Below are 18,506 nucleotides of genomic sequence, written 5' to 3'. Positions count from 1 at the left end.
AAAGTAGATGTACTTCCTTAATAATATCAGCTTATACTGTACATTACACATGACAATTGTGTGTCATATCACAAAGTAAAATGAGTAAATAGTTATCTACCTTGACTCTTTGCTTGTGGTGTTTCTGCAGCTGCCTTGCAGTAAAGCTATAGTTAGCCTAGCTATCCCCCAGGTTAACAGATGCGAAACGAATGTTCTGCCAAAGGTAGTCACGCGTGTTTTCGTGACGTTAGTGACGTAGTGACGTTAGTAACGTCAGTGACTGTGGCTAGCAAATTAGCCACCGTTAGCTTCACTTTTCGCCACAAAAACTTAACTTAAGCCCAAACCATGCAACGGAACGTAAATTCCAATAGAAGCAACTCAATCGCTACCAAGACGAAACGTTTGACACCTACGTTGTCTATGTAGGCCAAATATTTACTGAGTTTTAGGGGGGCAAAAAGAATAAAAATAATAATAATAAAAATAATAATATATATGTGAGAGAACAAAGGTTGTGCCCTTGCCGAAGGCAAAGCACACCCAATTATCATACCAGCACAATTCGTTGGAATCTCTTTGTAATGTACTCGGATGTGATCCCTAAGGACAACCCTTCCTAATGGCGTCCAGTCTAACATAACCAGGGGTGCAGCGAGTGGAGGAGTGTGATAGTAGGCTTACCTTCATGCGGTCATACTTGTCATCTACATCCTGGATCCAAGAAATGAACTGGCGAGCGTTGAAGCGATCTCTCACAGACTTGTTCTCGTCCCCCTAACGTGGCATAGAAGAAGAAGACACAGGTCTTAAAACATGTAGGATAGAATTGTTGTAAGCCTCAAGAAGTTCACAGGAAGGTTATCACAACTATGTAATACAATGTAGGACAAACACTATCTCATAAAATGGTGATAGATAAATACATCAAGATGATTCTCAAATGGAGAGAGCAGAAGATGGCAGCCATGCCAACTACACTGATAGCTGATTGTTGCACAGTGTTTCTACAGCCTAGGTGATGTCACAGGGACGTTGCCGTAGTTACCCACCTGGCTCTCGGAGGGCATGTTGTACACCTCAGAGTCCAGCAGCATGGTGCAGGCGCTGAATGGCACGGCCTGATTGGCTATCGTCCTGGCTGCTCGACAGTGAACCCGAAGCACTTCCTGCTCACATGACACAATCAGCTTCTCCTGCAGACAGAGGGAATAGGTGGGACAACGAGAGCATAAATATAAAGATAACATTCTAAGAGGGAAGATTCAAGAAATGAGAGGGGTCAGGGAGACTTTGAAAATGAACGTTGTCCTCCAAGTTTCTCTGGTGGCAGGATAATAAGGTGGAGTTATGATCTCATTCCAGTTCCCAGGGTTAATCATACCCCAGTAATCATTGAGACAGAGCCGGCAGTACTGCGGTGGTGACCACTCCACAGCTATAAGAACGCTCACTGGCTCTCATGCTTTAATCTCACATCAAAGAAAGAAACTCCTCACACTCAACGTTACATCAGACATTAGACAATAAAGAAACACAAATGGTTGCCAATGATAGGTGGGAGCAAAGATCAGAGACAGGGGAGACAGATGAGGACAGTCTTACCCTTTCAATGCTGTGCTGCAGTCTCAGCTTGCCTCTCACAGCCTCCTGCTGTCTGAAGAGCTCCTTCAAGGGCTCCGTGAGGGATGGAGGAGGAGCGATCTGACAAACATGATACCAGAACACGTTAGCGATCGTCATCCCAACATCACGGCACAGATAAATACAATATGTCGGATAGGACAGTGGCATCGGTTTCAAGATGGAGCTAGCTGGCGTATATGTTTGCACTCACCACAGGGATGTGCAGCTTGCTGAGGGGCTTGCCATCCAGCAGGTAGGACCCTGTGTAGGTGACATACTCTGCGTAGCACTGGGGGGCCTGGGGCGTGATGTAGCACAGGATCTTCCTCTTCTCCTCGATCTTCTTGCGGATCTGCAGGTACTCGAAGTATGGGTTGGAGCGGTCGCTGTGGTAGGGCTCGATGTCGTCCAGCTTGATGGCGTTGACAATGACAGCCAGCGTCTGCTGGATCATCTCCCGGGTCTGCTGCATGGCGGTGTTGACCAGCTGCACCTGGACCTGCTGCTGGCCAGACCGGGGGAACTTCCTCTTGCGTGGGTGCTGCGTCTGCGACTCCTCCTCCTCCAGGACGCGACCTTTCACCTTGCTGAGCACAGCTGGGGCAGCGGGAGCGGAGACAGGGACGCTTACGCCGACCACCTCCTTCTTCTCCTCCTTCTCCAGAGGCACAACCACAGCAGAGACCAGGGTGGGGGTGGTGGTGGGGGTGTTGTTGGGGGTGGAGGCTGTAGTGCTAGGGGTGGTAACAGAGGTCACAGTTGCAGGGTTCGGCACCGTACTGACTGGAGTAGAGGCCGAAGATGTCATCACGCAAGCGAGGGTGGTGGTGGCGGCGGCAGTGGTGGTGGGCACGTTCTTGTTCTGATTGGCCAGCATCTGGGCACGGTTGCGGGTCATCCTCTGAGGCACCTCCTCCACCTTCTTGGGCGCTACGTCCGTTTGTAGCGTGGTCAAAGTAACAGTCAACTTGGAACAGGTCTCCAAAGCCTCCGACACCTGAACCGTGCTGGAAATCGTCACCGCGACTGGGACAGAGGGCAGCGGGCTGGAAGAGGACCCGAGAGAAGGCTCGGCTATCTGCCCACCCTGATCTGGCTTGTCGGTGAACAGGGGCTCCATCCCAGGGACCATGGGCAGTGACAGGGAGTCGGTCAGGTTCAGGTGACTGTGGGGCTGACAGCTGTCTGGCTCCACAGCAGGGAACATCAGGGTTCCATCAGTCTGAGAAGGTCCCTCGTGCTGCCCTCTGGCCTCCAGGACTCCCTGCTGCTTCAGGGAGGAGCTGACCGCCACGCTCTGAGGCTCTGCGTCCAGCTCTGCCTGGTAGGGAGGCTGAGGCGAGGGCATCACCAGGTCCTGCCCAGCCTCGCTGAGGGTTAGACCCACAGCAGGGCAGGGGGCCTTGGCCAAGCTGGGAAGGTCTACATCCATGAGCTCCGGTTCCTCTTGCCTCTCAGTCAGGCAGGGTCGGAGGTGGCCAGACAGGGCCTTGAGGTCGGCAGACTCTGGGTTTCGGGCGTCGGGCTCCTGCATTTCCTTGTCGGGCAAGGGCAGGTCTGGGAGGGAGAAGGGTCCCAGATCGTCCAACTCGTCCACGGTGGCGGCAAATGGATCAGCCCAGGGCACCACTGGCTCGTGGCCCCCTGTTGGGACCAGATGGCTCTCTGTGGTGAAGCCATGGGCACTCTGTCTGCTGTCTGGACTGATCTCTCTTATACAGGGAGCTTCTGGCGCTATCTGGTGGCTGTCCTCTAAAGGCTTACAGTCTGTGAAGAAGGCTTCTAACCTGGTAGAGGAGGAGGAGGTGTTCATGTAGTTAACCTGTGCATCCAGGGAAGCGGTCTCAGGTCTCTCTGGGGAAGGAATGTCTTCCACTGCATCTTTCTGCTCTTCAAAGTCAGACTCTGGGACATAGGTCCTTGAGTAGGAGGCGTAGGGAGGGGTGACGGAAGTGTGGCTTGGGATGTGGTGTATCTCACTGTCTGAGTTGGAAAAGGGGCTGGTGATTTTGGAGACGGCCACCTCGATTTCACCATAGTTCCTCTGGGGAGACTTGGGGAGCATGTCGGAGTTCCAGGCCAGGTTGTGGTCGCAGGAGTTTTCCCCAATGGTGGCTGGGTGCGGGTGCGAGGGGCTAAGTTGGTGCGCCTCTGTGGCCCGTCTATCTGGAGATTCGGCCCAGCTCTTCTGCAGAGGCTCCTCAGCCCTCGGAGAGAAGGAGGAGCACTCCTCCTCATGCCTCCGCTGCTCCGCCTCTTCCGCTGCACGCTCCGCTCTCTCCTCCACGTCAACCTCTTCCTCCTCCCCTTCCTCCTCTGACATCATGTCTTCCTCCTCATCCTCCTCTTCCTCCTCGTCTTCTTCCTCATCTTCCTCATCTCGCTCCTCAGTGACAGGAGGAAGGTAGTCAGAACCACTGACTGGGTCTGAGGGCACTAAGCTGGGTTCACTGTGGTGAGGCTCTGGGAGGTCATCTATGTCCAGAGGGGGCAGCGCTGCCGGGGCTGGGGTGGGTGGAGCTGCGATGTCCAGGCATGGCTCCTGGGGGTCAGGTCTGTGGGCAGGAGTGGAGGGATTGAGGAGGAAGTTGGTGTAGACATTCTCTGGATCGTTGCCCTCTGGGCACACCAAGCTGGAGCTGGTGCCGTCTGGTGCTGGTTGAGCAGGTTCCACCCGAGGGGACAGCATCCTCATGGGAGAGAAGTACGGAGAAGACAGGCAGTCCAGTCTCTCAATGGACACCGGCTTGTCCTCTGCAGGGTGGGAGACTGACAGGTCGAAGTCGGAGTTTGCTGGCATGCTCTGTTGTCGGAGGAACTTGTCAGCTTCAGCCTTAAACTCGTCCTCCAGGGGCCTGCGGACCTCAGAGGAGCCAGAGCGGCTCACCAGAGGAAGCTGGAGGTTCTTAGCGGGGGTCAGACACGTGCCCTCTTGAAAGCTGTGAGAGGAGTTGGAGTACCTGAAACAGGTAGAGGCAGGCAACATGAGAAATGCTTTATCATGCACAACTTAAACACTCAAACAATATAAATATTACAGCACTAAATGAAACATGAAAAAGATCTGAGAAAGAATCAATGCATACCGGTCAAAAAAGGATGGGGAGCAGGCATTCATCGACATGGTCATGGCAGAGGAGTTTTGACAGTCCAGGCCATCAAACATGATGTCAGGGTAGTCCTCCGCACTGCAGGAAGGGGTCCTTGGGGTCTGCATCACCTCCTCATAGCTGGGACAAGATATGACAGATGTGGGGGTGGGAACACCAGTGGGTCTGTTTTGGTCCGGTCTGGGAGAGGCAGGCAAGTTCTCTTTCATCTGATGGCCAGCTAGCCAGTCCTTGGAGTTGTGACCATCCAAGGCCTGGGACTTCCTCTCAGGGGACATTATCTGGGCTGGGAGACCCACGTCTTTTAGCTTCTTCTCCTTCAAGGCGGACTCTAAACTGTTTGATTTCTTAGTTGACAGCTCACTGCGGCTTTTCCTCAGCTCCTCTGTGGACTTGGTTTTGTCCTTGAGTTTGGGATCTCCTGATCGATGTCTCAGTTTCTCCATCTGCTTCATCCTCTCTTTATGTCTCTTATGGCGCTCCTCGATCTCCTGGTCTTTCAAACTCAACATCTGCCCAAAGCTTGTAAGTCTGAGGTCACCGTCAACCAGCAATTTCTCACGAGGACGGTTGTCTTTCCGAGTGGTGTCTTTGGACAGACCGAGTTTCTCGTTCTCCTCTTTAACCTTCGACTTGATGTGATCTGTCCTGCCGTCTTTGTCGAGGGTCTCTCTATTCCTTTCCTTCTTTGCTTCAAATTTAGGACTGTCTTCTTTGGACCTCTCTTTAAGATTGGTGATTTGAGGGCTCTCTTTCAGTCCAGACTTAATGTCCTCCTTGGAGTGCTTGAAGGACCCACAATTGTCTACGTACTTATGTTTGTCCTCCTTGATCTTCTCCTTGTGTTTTTCCTTCTTCTTTTTGTCCTTGATTTTGTCACTGATGACACTGCTAGCTTTGTCCTTGTCAGCCTTTTTAGACATCTCCTTTTCAAACTCCAACGTCTTGTCAAAATCGTCCTCTCCATCCCCCTTAGACCCGTAAGGAAACGTGTATGGGTCAGCCTCGAGAGGCATCGTTTCCTTTTCAAAGGGAAGACTCTCTCTACGGCCGTAGGACTCTCGGATCTCTTCCGTCTTGTCTCTCTTGTCGCCTTTCTTGACCTTTTCCTTCTCGTGGCTCTTTTTGGATGATGAGGAAGAGGAGTGCCGGTGTCTCTCCTTCTCCCTGAACTTGTCCTGGGGGGTTGATATGGACAGAGAGTCCCTCCTCTCCTCTGTGATGTCTGGCAAGCTGATGTTGGAGGAGTCATAGTAGCTGCTGAGGACCGGCTCGTGGCCCCGATCCGTGAAGCTGTCTGAGGACAGCTCGCTGTTCTTGTCGTTGGAGTCGTCTTTGTAGTCATTCATGGCCTCCTCTTCCAGTTTCTCCAGCAGGGACTTCTCGTTCTCCCCACTACCCTTGGAGGGCTTCCTGTCCTTGAGGTGGTCTTGCTTGTCTTTATATTTGCTCTTGATCTTCTCCTCGACGGCTTCCCTCTTGTCCAGAAGTTTCTGCTTGTTTTTCTTCTCCTGGTTTGAATCTACTGACATCCTGTCTTTACGTTCCTTGTGTTTTATGTCAACATCCTTTTCTTTCTTGTCTTTGTTGTGTTTCTCCAGGGAGCCCTTTCGATCTTTCCCCGAGTCGAATCCGGCCTTTTCTTTCTTTTTCTCTTTGTGGTCTTTTTCTTTCTGCTTCTCTGCCGTGTGTTTGACCTCCACTGAGTATTTTCTTGGTTTTTCTGTTGCAAAGTGATCCAAGTCATCTCTGTCAGGTGTGGAGTCTTTCCTGTGAGAGTCAGAGAGCCCTAGCGAGTCACTTAGCTTGGCTACACCCCCGTTGTAGTTATCTTCCTCATCCTCACTCTCGTCCGTAAAGATGTCAGCGATCTTATACCAAGTTTTTTCGCGAACCTTCTCTGGCTTTCTCTCCTCCTTTTTTACCTCAAAGAAGTCCTTCTCCCTTTCTGTGTGTTTATCTTGGGAGGGTTTCTCTTTCTTGTCCTTTGTCTGCTCTGAAGCCATCTTCCTGTCTTTCTCTTTGCTGTGAGAGTCTTTATGTTTGTCTTTAGCCCCGTCCTTCTTCTCCTTAGAGCCTCGGTCTGGGTCCTTCTCCTTCACAGCTTTGTCTGTCAAGCTCTTCTCCAGCTTCTTCTCCTCTTGGTCTACTCCTCTGTCTTTTGGCTTCTCCTTATGTTTTTCAGCTTTTGACTTCTCCCTTTTTTCCACGCCGTCTCCTTTCCTCTCCTTTTCTTTTCCAGAGTGGTTCCTTTCTCGGATTTCAGATGGTTTGCCAACAGCTTCACTGTCCTTGAAGAACGCATCATTCCCATACTCGTCTCGTATTGACTCCTGTTTGATTTTTGAGTCTTTTCGGTCTTTAGTGAACTCATAGGAGTCTTTGCGGTCTCTACAGCTGTCCATCGGGTCTTTCTCTTTTTTTTCTTTGACACTATCTGCAGACTCCTTCCGCTTTTTCTCTTTCTCCAAAGAGTGGCTGGAGTTAAGTTTTTGCTTTTCCGCCCAGTCCTTTTTCTTTTCACTAATCTTTTCTAATGAGTCTTTCTTCTTGGAGATTACCTCTTTCTCTGCCCGTTTGTCATTGTGTTCTGACTTCTTGTCTTTGACTTTGTTCTCCTTCCTCTTTTCCCTGCTTTCTTCTCTAACAGTCTCCACTATCAGCTTGACGGCGTTGTTTGCTTTATACTCCTTGTACTCCTTCACTGGAGCGTCCCAACTGTCATCTTCGTAGAGGGAGGAGTCAGAGGAGAGGTCTGAAGCCCATCGGTCGTGGTGGTCGTCGGAGGCACTTTGCTTGGTGTCTTCAAGGTTGAGGAAACGATTGTTGACATCATAGCCTTGGTAGTCAGGCTCCTCTTTTGGCGCTTTCTCCTTCTTGGATTTCTCCTTTTCTTCCCGGGTGGTGTTTTTCTCTTTATCCACTTTCAGGTGTTTTTCTTCTTTTTGCTCCCCCTTTCTGTCCACCTTTGAGGACTTCTCCTTGGATTTCTTCTTCTTCTCCTCTTTGTGGGCTTTCTGTTTCTCCTCTTTGGGTTTCTCCTTCTCCTTAAGACTCCGCTCTTTGTCAACTTTTATTGGCTTCTCCCTCTCTTCCTTGCTGGGCTTATCCTTGGTGGAATCCTTTGTTTTCTTTGCTTTCTCCTCCTTAGTAGGTCTTTGTGTCTCTTTTCCAGTTGACCAGTCCTTGTCTTCTGATTTGACTTTTGAAGGTCTGTCCTCCTTTTTCGAGTGATCTTTGTCATGTTTGGATAACTTGACCTTGCTCTCTGCAGGGGACTCGGTTTCCACAAGGAGGGACTTTTGTCTTGAATCGTCAAAGTCAAAAGAAAAGCTTTTAACAAACTTCTCATTCATGTCTTGATTGAGCACAAGACTAGGAGCCTTTTCCTTTTCCTTCTCTTTACTTTTGTGCTTGTGCTTCACTTTATGTTTCTTCAACACCTTGCCATCTTTATCTGTTTTGGAGACTGCGCCATCTGTGTTGGAGTTCTTGTACAAGTCAGAGTTCTTTTTGTCCAGTGCATTCGCATGCACATTGTTATTCTTCTTCCTGTTCTCCTGGGCTTTCTTCTTCACCTGTTTTACTGACTCTACACTCGAGTCAGCTGAAGAGTAGTCCGACTCACTGGACAGCCTGGTTCTGACCGAGTCCGAGAGGGAACTGACGTCTGACCACACAGGAGACGACACGGTCTTCCAGCCATCAGTCCTCCACTGCTTTGGGTGCTGCTCTGCCAGTGACGGTGCCTGTTTCTGAGAGTTCAAGCCCCCATGAGAAGAGGAGGAGGCATTGAAGACGGAGGATTCTTTAACGCTCCCAGAGGAGTCCTTTACACAGTTCAAGCTCTGCATCGAGCCCTTCTCATCCTCACTCTCCAGGTCCTCACACTCAGAGTCCGAGGTACAGAACTTGTCGTTGACTTTGTTAAAGCGCACCTCCTTACTGACGCTGTTTTTTGTCTCCTTCTTCCTTTTCTTTTTGACTTTATTCTTTTCTTTTTGCTGCTTGGAGCTCAGGGTGGCAGAGTCCCGAGCTTTGGAGTTAGTTGCCGATGGCGGTTGCCGAGGAGTCGGTGTAGTATAACTCAACGTCCTATCATCCTCATCTGAGCTGTTGCTGTCCGAGATAATACGCCGGACAGCCTTCTTTGGTGTGAGCGAGTTGCTTTTGGAATAGGTTTTAACCTCCATCTTGGGTATTGAGATGAAGCTGTTGGCCTTGCTAACGGGGTCCTTGCGGAATTCCTTTTTCAGGAGGTGTTTGTCATCCACCGGAGGGACACGCTCTTCCTCATCATCCTCGTCAAATTCGTACTCGTCCTTGACAGGGGTGACAGCACACTTGGGCGGGTCCAAGTTCTTCCCTTTTAACTTGAGGCCCTTCTCAAATTCAGAGTCTGTGTTGTTGCCATCAACTGAGCTGGAAGGAGCAAACGAAGGAGCATCTTCTTCCTCTGAGGATTCTGGGTAGAAAAGCAGAGGAAAAACAAAAAATGATTTAAACACGTTCACTGCCTAAACTGATATAGCTATTCCGTTCTGGGCATTAAACTAGACGAGCGAGCAGGTAAGAATGTCTGAAGTGTAAAAATGGGTTAACAATTCACATACCTGATGAACTCTCCTCACTCGAGGTGTAAGTTCCTTTTCCAAGCAGCAGATTCAGCATGGTCGGGGAGTTGGCAACCTTTAATGGAGTCTCGCCTCTCCGGTTACTCTGACGAGGGTCCCCTCCATACCTTAGAAGCAACTTTACCACCTGAGGGGAATGCACACATCAATGTTTAGCAATTCTTAAGGTGCTTGCTTGGGGTTTTATAGTGTTGGTAAGCGTTGAGTGTACAAGGGAAGTTAGGTGGCTGAGCGGATAGGGAATTGGACTAGTAATCAGAAGGTTTCTGGTTCAATTCCCGGCTCTGCCAAATGACGTTGTGTCCTTGGGCAAAGCACTTCACCCTACTTGCCTCGGGGGGAATGTCCCTGTACGTACTGTACGTCGCTCTGGATAAGAGCGTCTGCTAAATGACTAAATGTAATGTAAATGTACAAGGCCAGAACAAGGCGGCCAGTATATAGACCTTGAAGTGTCCGTTGTTGGATGCATCGTGTAGAGGGGTGTCGTCATCCAGACCCTTGGTGTTGACCTCCGCCCCGGCTGCCAGCAGCTGCTTGGCCACATCGTAGTAGCCCCTGTTGCACGCCTCATGCAATGCAGTCCAGCCTACAGGTAGCAAGAAAGGGAGTTTGTCATGATCATACGACCGCAGAAAAGAGGGATGGAGAGGTGGACGGATAGAGCAGAAGATAGGACCCATTGCGAATGACAGCTCCTCTCACCTGCAAAGTCTTTTACATTCACATCGGCTCCCTCGCTGATGAGCTCCTTGATGCGGCGTGCCTCCCCGCGGATGGCTGCCCGGTGCAGTCGCGTTTCGCCCCTCTCGTTGCGCTTGTTCACTTTGTCTTTGGTTTTAGATGCAGAGTTTGGCGTTCCCTTCTGACCCAGACTCGACTGTGACTGATGCTTTGGTGTTGTGTCTGAAAGGACAAGGAATGTCTTTATATTCAACAAATAGAAACCCAATAGTCATTCTGATCAATAAACATGGCACAAGCGGAACAAAAAGAACACTAATACATGACAGGTCTGCACCCACAAAATTGGTTGATGCTGCATTTTAAATTTGTTGATTTTGCTGCACTGTAGTATGCGCTATTGTAGTTGAGATGTTATTGTGGCACTGTAGTTGTGATAGTATTACTGTTCACCATGCCTAGTAGTTGAGATATGGTTACTGTGTGCTGTACCTAAATAAAAAATACAGACTAAATAAAGACTGATCCTTGAATATGACTGTTATACTGTTAAAATATGCACATCTGATCCTTCATCATCAGCTGTATTTTCTACATGCACTTTTTGCCTGACACTTGGATAGAAAATATATTTGAATATAAAATGTAAAGTAAGTGTTGTTTGATTCAAAATAACTTTGTTCAAGACTTGGCCTCTGGATGGCAGTCTTGCTATTAAGGTTGTCAGCAGAGCTGTGGATCCATTTAGTGTGAGCTCTCTTCATTGCAGTTAGTGGATTAAAGAAAAACCTTAATCATATTTACATTATTGAGTTTGTAGCACATTGTCCCAAATTCTATTGGAAACTCACTTAATTTATGTTCTGTCCTGTAGCCATAGGCTAAAGGGAGAATGGTGGGTGACTGGAAGCACAGGATCTCACTCTAACAAAAACTTGGATCCAAATGAAACCAAATGGATTACCCAAAACTGAGACTTGATGCAATGATCTACGTATTTATCAACTAAGGGGATTACCAGAGGTGAGACATGGCATTATACAACACTGGCATCAAGTGTTTTAAATCACCAGACATCCAAAATGCAGCACTCGGGAGGCAATGCTTGGTCAGTCTAATCTAATAGCAGAAAGCAGATGAGATATAAAATAAACAAGAGCCCTGTCTGCCTGGTCTCCGGATGCTCTGTGGTTTTGGCAGAGGGCTGAGATTGCTCTATTAGTCCTTCTCAGACTAGCTCAACCCCCCAGAGGGAAACCACTTTCATTTCCATAATGGCCCCATGCTACATTCCACAACCAAACCCCACAGCAGCTTCAGTACAGGAATGTTTCGTTTTTATCTCTGGGGCATTCAAAACATGGACCAACTCATTCAGCAGTGAGCTGACAACAATAATAGGAACTGTTGAGGGTTATTTTGGTTAATTGAATTCAAATTAAAAGAGTGCTCTTTGCTCTTTAATGAAACATGGGAACATTGTGTAGCTGGGACAGCTAACTAGCTTGCTAACGGCAACAAGGAGGAGAGGAACAGGGTATCAGCACAGATCCACTCGCCTGCCCCCCTCCATCCCCTTCCCCAGACCCCCTCTGTCACGCTCCCAGAGACGTGGTCTACATAACAAACACGCACCTGGACTGTTGACGGACTCCTCAGCCGTCATTTGCATGAGCAGAGCCACCTGCTGCCGCTCGGAGAGGGGGTACCCAGCCCGGATCCCTGGCATGCCCATCCCAAACGGCAGGCTGGCCTTCCTGGAGTTGGTGGGCTCCTTTTTAATGCGCTTCCTCTCCGGACCTTGCTTCTCTGTACGGAGAGAAAAGAGAAGAGATGAGAGAGAGGTGAGGGAATGGGACATGGGTGGAGAGCGACAGAGTAGCACACCGTGATGCTCATTGGGAAACAATAGTTTTGCCTTTGTTTTTACACAAAAACACCAGTTCGACCTACTACGCAAACACAAAAAAGGGCAAATCCACTTGAACTTGCTTCAATCAACTGGACTCATCTCTGACCACTACGACAGATAGGTTACTAGGCCAAGACAACATTCATCTACTCCTTGACAACAATTCCCATCCCAAAGCCATTCCATCTTCTGTTCCTCAGCTAGTCCCCCTCCTCTGTCCCAGCTGGGCCTATCTACCTTCTGGGGGGTGCTACGGCTGGCAGGGCTGGTGAATGTAATGAGAGATTACGGAGCTGCCCAAGAGGCAGGGAGGAGTCAGCTGTCTCTGGTCTGTTTATGTCTTTGGGAGGGCGTGACTTGGCAGACTGACATGGATAACAAAATGGCCACTGGTGTACATTTCAATCCAGCCTGGCCAAGGTCAATGGGCCGACTGGTTAACGGGCTGGTTAGTGGGATCACCACACAATGGCCAATGGCAGCTGCCGTTGAAAGACACACCTATAAATTATTTCCGCTAGTGTATGGAAGGGGACGCAATGTTTTCTCCACACAACACCAGCACATGCAAACACCCAATCAATCATTGGCAATCCAATAGCATAAATAAAAGAGACACAGCTGTCGCTCCTGTTGGCATGACTGGCTTACGTCTCCACATCTCCAGCAGCCTAGATTAGTGGGCTAACGTAACCAGAGGGGTACGCTAGGCGTGACCACCACAACAATACTGGCTGACCCCTGTCGTTCAGTAGCCATCAGAGATCAAGCGTAAGGCCCCTGCCGCAGCTCAGCTCAAGGCCACCAAACATCATCAGCGGAGGCAGGAAAGATGGCTTCCGGTGGCTCTGGGCCTTCTCTTTCCAGGCTTCGTTTTTCCATAGCGGGGAGAGAGAGAGAGCTGATGAACTTTCCCTACCATCTGCGAACACTTAGAGCAAATGTGCCCCCCACCCCTGATGCACTCTCCCCGTTCTCTCAGGCATTTGCCATTTAGACACATTCCTTCAGCTCAGACCTAAACAGCGTGAACCACAGAAACAGTCCAAACATGTTGTTTTTGAAGGGCTGTGGAGAAATGAAAGGGCCTGAAAACACTTTTCTGGCCTGTTCTGGGTTGCACGGAGCCCCAGTGCTATAATGAGCTCGGTTTACCATTAGGAGAGACACAGACGGAATGATGTGAGGATTTAATAGTCTTCAGTTCAGAAGAGAACGATGCCAGTCCCTGATTACATGTTGCGATCTTTGCTTCTAATAAGAACCAGGGAAGAATATTAAATATAGTAAAGACTACATCAACACCAGTGCATGGTAACCTTTCACCACACAAAAAATTATCTGAAAGGAGTTGGGAATGCGTAATAATGATTAATACATCAACACACACACACGCACACCACTTTATCTTAAAGGTAGAATAGGAGTTGGGCCTACAGTTGTTCAGACCTATCTAGTTAACTGTTAGCTTGTGGACCAGACTATGCTTGCTTCCCTCCTGGACCTTTTCCAAGCCATAACTAATCTAGAGAGAACAGACAACAACATTTAAGACCAAGCTGGCAGCCTCAGAACATTAGGCAAAGTCCCCTAAACCAAGGAACAGGACAAGACGGTAGCGATTTTATAATATGAGCCCATGACTTAACAGAGTCATTAGCCAGAAGATTGTGACCGAGCTGAACCTTTGAGCTAGCAAGACCAGACTAGCCAGGTGTTCTCATTCCAACAAATTCTAGAAGGCAGATACAAAGTTTATTACATTCTCTTCTTCTGGACCAATCAGATTCAGGGAATGCTTGACAGCCAATGAGGATGCAACCAGAGGTGGAGCGTCGTGTCTGAGCAGGCCATACCAGTCTGTTGAGATCTGACTGTTGTAACAGCTTCCTCTGCTAGACATAAATACACACACCCACACAAGAGAGAGAGAGATAGAGAACTAACAGGACGTGAATGCAGGGGAAGCAGGAAATGGCCGCAGGACATACTTTGGGCTTTACGAAAGTAATGACGGCAGGTGAGTGAGAGAGCAAAAAGAGAGACAGAGATAGAAGAGAGAGAGAGATGAATAGGGAGTGCAGTAATAGAGAGTGAAGGCGCAGGTAAGAATGTCCTGGTCTACTGCCAGGTACAGCAGTCTCACACAAAACCTGTCACTCCAAACATTTACATTTAGCAGAAGCTCTTATCCAGAGCGACTTACAGTAAGTACAGGGACATTCCCCCCCCCCGAGGCAAGTAGGGTGAAGTGCCTTGCCCAAGGACACAACGTCATTTGGCAGAGCCGGGGATCGAACCAGCAACCTTCTGATTACTAGCCCAATTCCTTAACCGCTCAGCCACCTGACTCCCTGACTCCCACCTGACTCCCAAACACTGTGGATCTTCAACACAGACGGCGTACAGAGCATGTGTAGACCTATGTGAATCCGTATACGTGCATACTACAGAGCAAGTTAGGAAGAGACCGAGTGTGTGTATGTGTGTGAGCCTGCCAGTGCAAGTGAAGCGTGGGCAGCAGCAGATCTGAGCAACACACTGTCTCTCCCTCCCACTCGCCCCAGCTCTACACACAGCTCTACACACAGCTCTTCACACAGCTCTACACACAGCTCTACACACAGCTCTACACACAGCTCTACACACAGCTCTACACACAGTTCTACACACAGCTAACCCAGAGCTCTCCAAAACAGGCCCCACTGCTGCAGCACCAAACAAGCCAGCCAGATCACACAGGAGCAGCCATCGGTCCGGGGCTAATGCTTATGCTAACGCAAGACTAAAACGATCCCTCCGCTGTAGATGTTGTGAGAGGCAGGGGAGGGATGAGCTGAGGGCCAGAGGGAGGGCCAGAGAGTGAAGGCTAGCCCACTGCAGGAGTCACTGAATAGACAACCACAGAGATTACAGAACAGGCCCAACCTGATAGGCTTTACAATTCATCATTTTTATAATTACTGTTACGGTGCCGTCTCTGGAAGCATTGACATCTGTGGTAAAGAATGTCCCATCTATCAGCAGACCTGAAGCACCGGAACTCTCACACACAAGCGCACAGGCACGCACAATTGCACAGACACACACACACAAATGGATTATAGACACACACACAATCGCACAGATACACACACGCAGACACACACACATTAGGGCTGGGTGGTATATCAAATATTACCGATGATATCGCAATTATTTTGACGACAATGTAAAATTTGAAAATATCGTGAATATCGAATATTTAAAAAAAAACACTGAGGTCCATTTGTCAAGTTGCAAGTACCATGTTATGGCAACTGCTTGAATTTGTTTTGGTTGTTTTCTAATGGAGGCAAAAGAAAATCATGTTTTTTTTATTATTTAAATGCAAACATATTGAGATATATCGAATATCGTACATTTTTGGACAACATCGAGATATTTTTTTTTTTTTTATATCGCCCAGCCATAACACACGCATGCACAGACACACAGGTGTGGGGAGATAGACATCAGACAGACAAGCAGGGCACGTTTGAGTGGGCAGGTGTGAAGTAGCCTGCTGGTTAGTGTATGGGAGAGACAATGACACAGCAGGAGGGGAACCAGCCAGGTAACAACAGACCTGGGAGTGCTGAGCCACAAACATCCAGGCAACTCCTAAAACCCAAAGACAGTGTTCAGTCTAAAACCCAAATTGGTCGTACATTGTGCTACGGCTCACAGAGAACAGAGATGATTCTACAAATAACCAACACAGTGAAAGCTGAGAGGATATTATTCTCAAAGATCGAGTAGAAGGAAGACAGAAAGATGACAAAAGGAGAGCTGAAAGAGGAAGACAGATAAATTACTGAGTCTGTTATGGAGGGGGAAAACAGCCTACTCACTGGCAGGGAACGAGAGGCGGTGATCACATTACCATGACAATAGGCCCTCAGACCATTGTTGGAGAGTAGCGAGGGGTCACGCCTCTTCACAGGGCTAGCTCACACACACACATGCTCATCCTTGATCACACACACCTTCAGGCTAGTTCACAGACACACATCCCACCAGGTCTCAAACATGAAAAGTGCGCTCCAAAATGACACAAAATATCCCACTAGAAACCGACAGAGGAAGTACTGTTTCAATGACGTAAACGCTATGCTAACTTGTAGTGACTATCATAATATTAAAGCAAATGTACTCAGCCAGCTGTTAACCCTTCCTTATGTTAGCTGCTTGGCCAGTCCTCTAGGAGTAGCAGCCAATGTCAACAACACAAACAACAGCTCTGAAGCCACACAGACCAGTCCTGACTTGGCCAAAAGCACCACCAACTCAGCTAGTGCAGCTAACCTGGCCTCTATCTCAGCCTCAACTGGCAAAACTGGTTGACAAAGCCAATCCAGGTCATGATACAGCTGAGAAGATGGGGCTGGATCTTGCGCAGATTTCTAGTATTAAAGCCCACGTTGATCCTGACCATCATCAACAAACGTTCTCCTGAGCCACGGTCAAATAAGCAGCAGGCTGCTCCCACTCCCCCATATTAAAGAAAACACATTGGTGTCCTGCCTCACCCTGGGCTTCTGTTCACCCTTGTGTTGGACAAATCCTGCAGTAATTGGTTCCTAATACGTGTGGTCTTCTCCTGTTCCATCCACCACTCCAGCAGTGGAGCCTGGATTAGGTACCCACACACACACACATACTCTGCCAACCCTGCAGTCAGCTGTGTGTGTACCCCTCCCCGACCCTTCCAACCCCTTCTCTCCCACCGCAAATGGCTACTTCCTGACTGGCGAGAGAGAAAGTGGTGTCTTCGCGTCTCACCTGAATCAGAGTCTTTCTGGTCTCCATTGGCTCCTACTGTGAAGGGCAGCTTCCTCTTGGGAGCCTTCTCCTTCATCTCCTTGACGCCATCGCTGCGGTCGGGTTTAGGAGTCTTGTTTGACAGTACTTTATCTTTATCCTGCGGGATAAACGACAGAACAGAAACAACTGTCACGCGACCAGCATAGATGTAGGTGAATGAGAGACAAAAACATGTGTCGAGGACCTTTGGTGACACCGAGACCTAAATCACTATACATAATGCAGTAGCAGTTTTTCAGGCCTAACTGAAGATAGAAGTGTAGGCACATAGAGATACAGAGAGAGAGAGACAACGAGTGGACAGGCAGCAGCTGTGTCCCCTCCCAAAGCAGTCTGTCTGCTCCAGCCTCCAGCCTCCAGCCTCCTCCAGCCTGGGGCTGTGCAGAACATGATTCTTCTATGGAACTGTGCTGCAGCCGGCCCGACGACAGGGCCTACTGGGTCCAAAGGGACAGCAGCTCTGAGGAGCACAGCAAGTGGAACTAATCCGAGGCCTGAGTGGGTGGGAGAGAAAGGACGCTCTGGAAGTGGTGGTCCAGTCAGCCGCCCAGCCTGGGTCGCTCCAGAAGACTGAAGTACAGCCATGAGGGCTGGCCAGCTATGACTGGGGCCCTTACAGCTGACAGGTCCACTCCACTACATGAGCGTGCTGATGATCTGTCTGTGATGTGGAACACAGCCTTTGCGGCCCTACAGCTGGTGCAAGAATGTGGAGCACCTAACCCCTGACTTAGCGCCACGGCGGACAAGGTCTGGTTAGGCAGCTACAAGGAACTGAACTGGTCCATCTGTAAAAGCTGAACCACACACTGATTTCAAACAACAAGCTGGCAGGAAGTGGTGTGTGAGTGAGAGATTAGTCTAAAGCTGAGTGTGGAACCGGGTGTGTGTCTTTAAGACCACGTGGAGACCACAGGGAGAGAGAAAGAGAGAGCTAGCTGCAGAACACACTATCCCTCCTCCTCTTCTCCTTACTCTAGCTCTGCCCTCTCTCAAGCTCTCCTTCTCTGTGAGTCTGTCTAGTCTCCGCTCTATTCTTCTTTCGGTCTCTTTCTCTCTGTGTTTGCAGCTCTAGCTAGGCCCCTCCCTTCCCTCCCTCAGCCCATGCTCTGCCACGCCTCCTGCCTGGCCCCAGTCATGAGACTATGATGTCATGTTACAGTAGAGACAAACAGCCTCTGCTAGCTCCTAGCTCCACAAAAACACACCCTGCCGCCACCCCCCCACACTCACAGCATTCAGAAACACACAAAAAGTAACACACGTTACTTTAGCAGGTGGTTATAACATGCGCACACACACACACACACACACACACAACAGAAACAAAGAATCTGTTCTCGATGGTGCTTTGTGGCACATGGAGGATAGGAGAGAGAGCTGAATTAGAAGACAGCTGTGAGAGCCAGGGCTTCAAAGCTGCCATCACAACACCCTGGTTATAGGTCTCCTAGCAATAGTCCTCGCTCTCTTTCTCCTGCTCCTTTTCTCCTCCCTTGCACGCACGCACGCACACTCTCTCCCCCACCCTCCCGCTCTCTTTGCTCTTCCTCCCTCGTTCTCTATGCCACCCCTTTTCTGTCCCGCCCCCTGCCTCGTTTCCTCCACCCTCCCCAACAGTCTGATGCAATCCAGTGCAGAGTGGTGTACATCCATGCCTGCCTGCCTGCCTGCCTGCACACCAGCAACACCTTAACACTGCTGACCCAGCCG

General features: G+C 49.3%; 1 protein-coding gene across 2 annotated transcripts in view; it reads right to left on the bottom strand.

Annotated features, from left to right (window-relative positions):
- ankrd11 (ankyrin repeat domain 11) overlaps nucleotides 1-18,506 on the bottom strand; it is a 100,196-nt gene that overhangs the window by 5,404 nt on the left and 76,286 nt on the right. For both annotated transcript variants that reach the window (XM_067248511.1, XM_067248510.1), the window contains 10 exons: nucleotides 16,752-16,890; nucleotides 11,672-11,845; nucleotides 10,058-10,258; nucleotides 9,799-9,941; nucleotides 9,332-9,479; nucleotides 4,695-9,183; nucleotides 1,820-4,568; nucleotides 1,588-1,686; nucleotides 1,035-1,178; nucleotides 667-759 (listed from right to left, as the gene is read on the bottom strand). In XM_067248511.1, the coding sequence (XP_067104612.1) occupies nucleotides 667-759; nucleotides 1,035-1,178; nucleotides 1,588-1,686; nucleotides 1,820-4,568; nucleotides 4,695-9,183; nucleotides 9,332-9,479; nucleotides 9,799-9,941; nucleotides 10,058-10,258; nucleotides 11,672-11,845; nucleotides 16,752-16,890 (8,379 nt within the window). The remainder of the gene's footprint in view (nucleotides 1-666; nucleotides 760-1,034; nucleotides 1,179-1,587; nucleotides 1,687-1,819; nucleotides 4,569-4,694; nucleotides 9,184-9,331; nucleotides 9,480-9,798; nucleotides 9,942-10,057; nucleotides 10,259-11,671; nucleotides 11,846-16,751; nucleotides 16,891-18,506) is intronic.

This window comes from Osmerus mordax, chromosome 13 (assembly GCF_038355195.1).
Source record: "Osmerus mordax isolate fOsmMor3 chromosome 13, fOsmMor3.pri, whole genome shotgun sequence".
NCBI classification, from domain to species: domain Eukaryota; kingdom Metazoa; phylum Chordata; class Actinopteri; order Osmeriformes; family Osmeridae; genus Osmerus; species Osmerus mordax.
The sequence above is the reverse complement of the archived record's forward strand: the minus strand, read 5'-3'. Positions and strand labels throughout refer to the sequence as shown.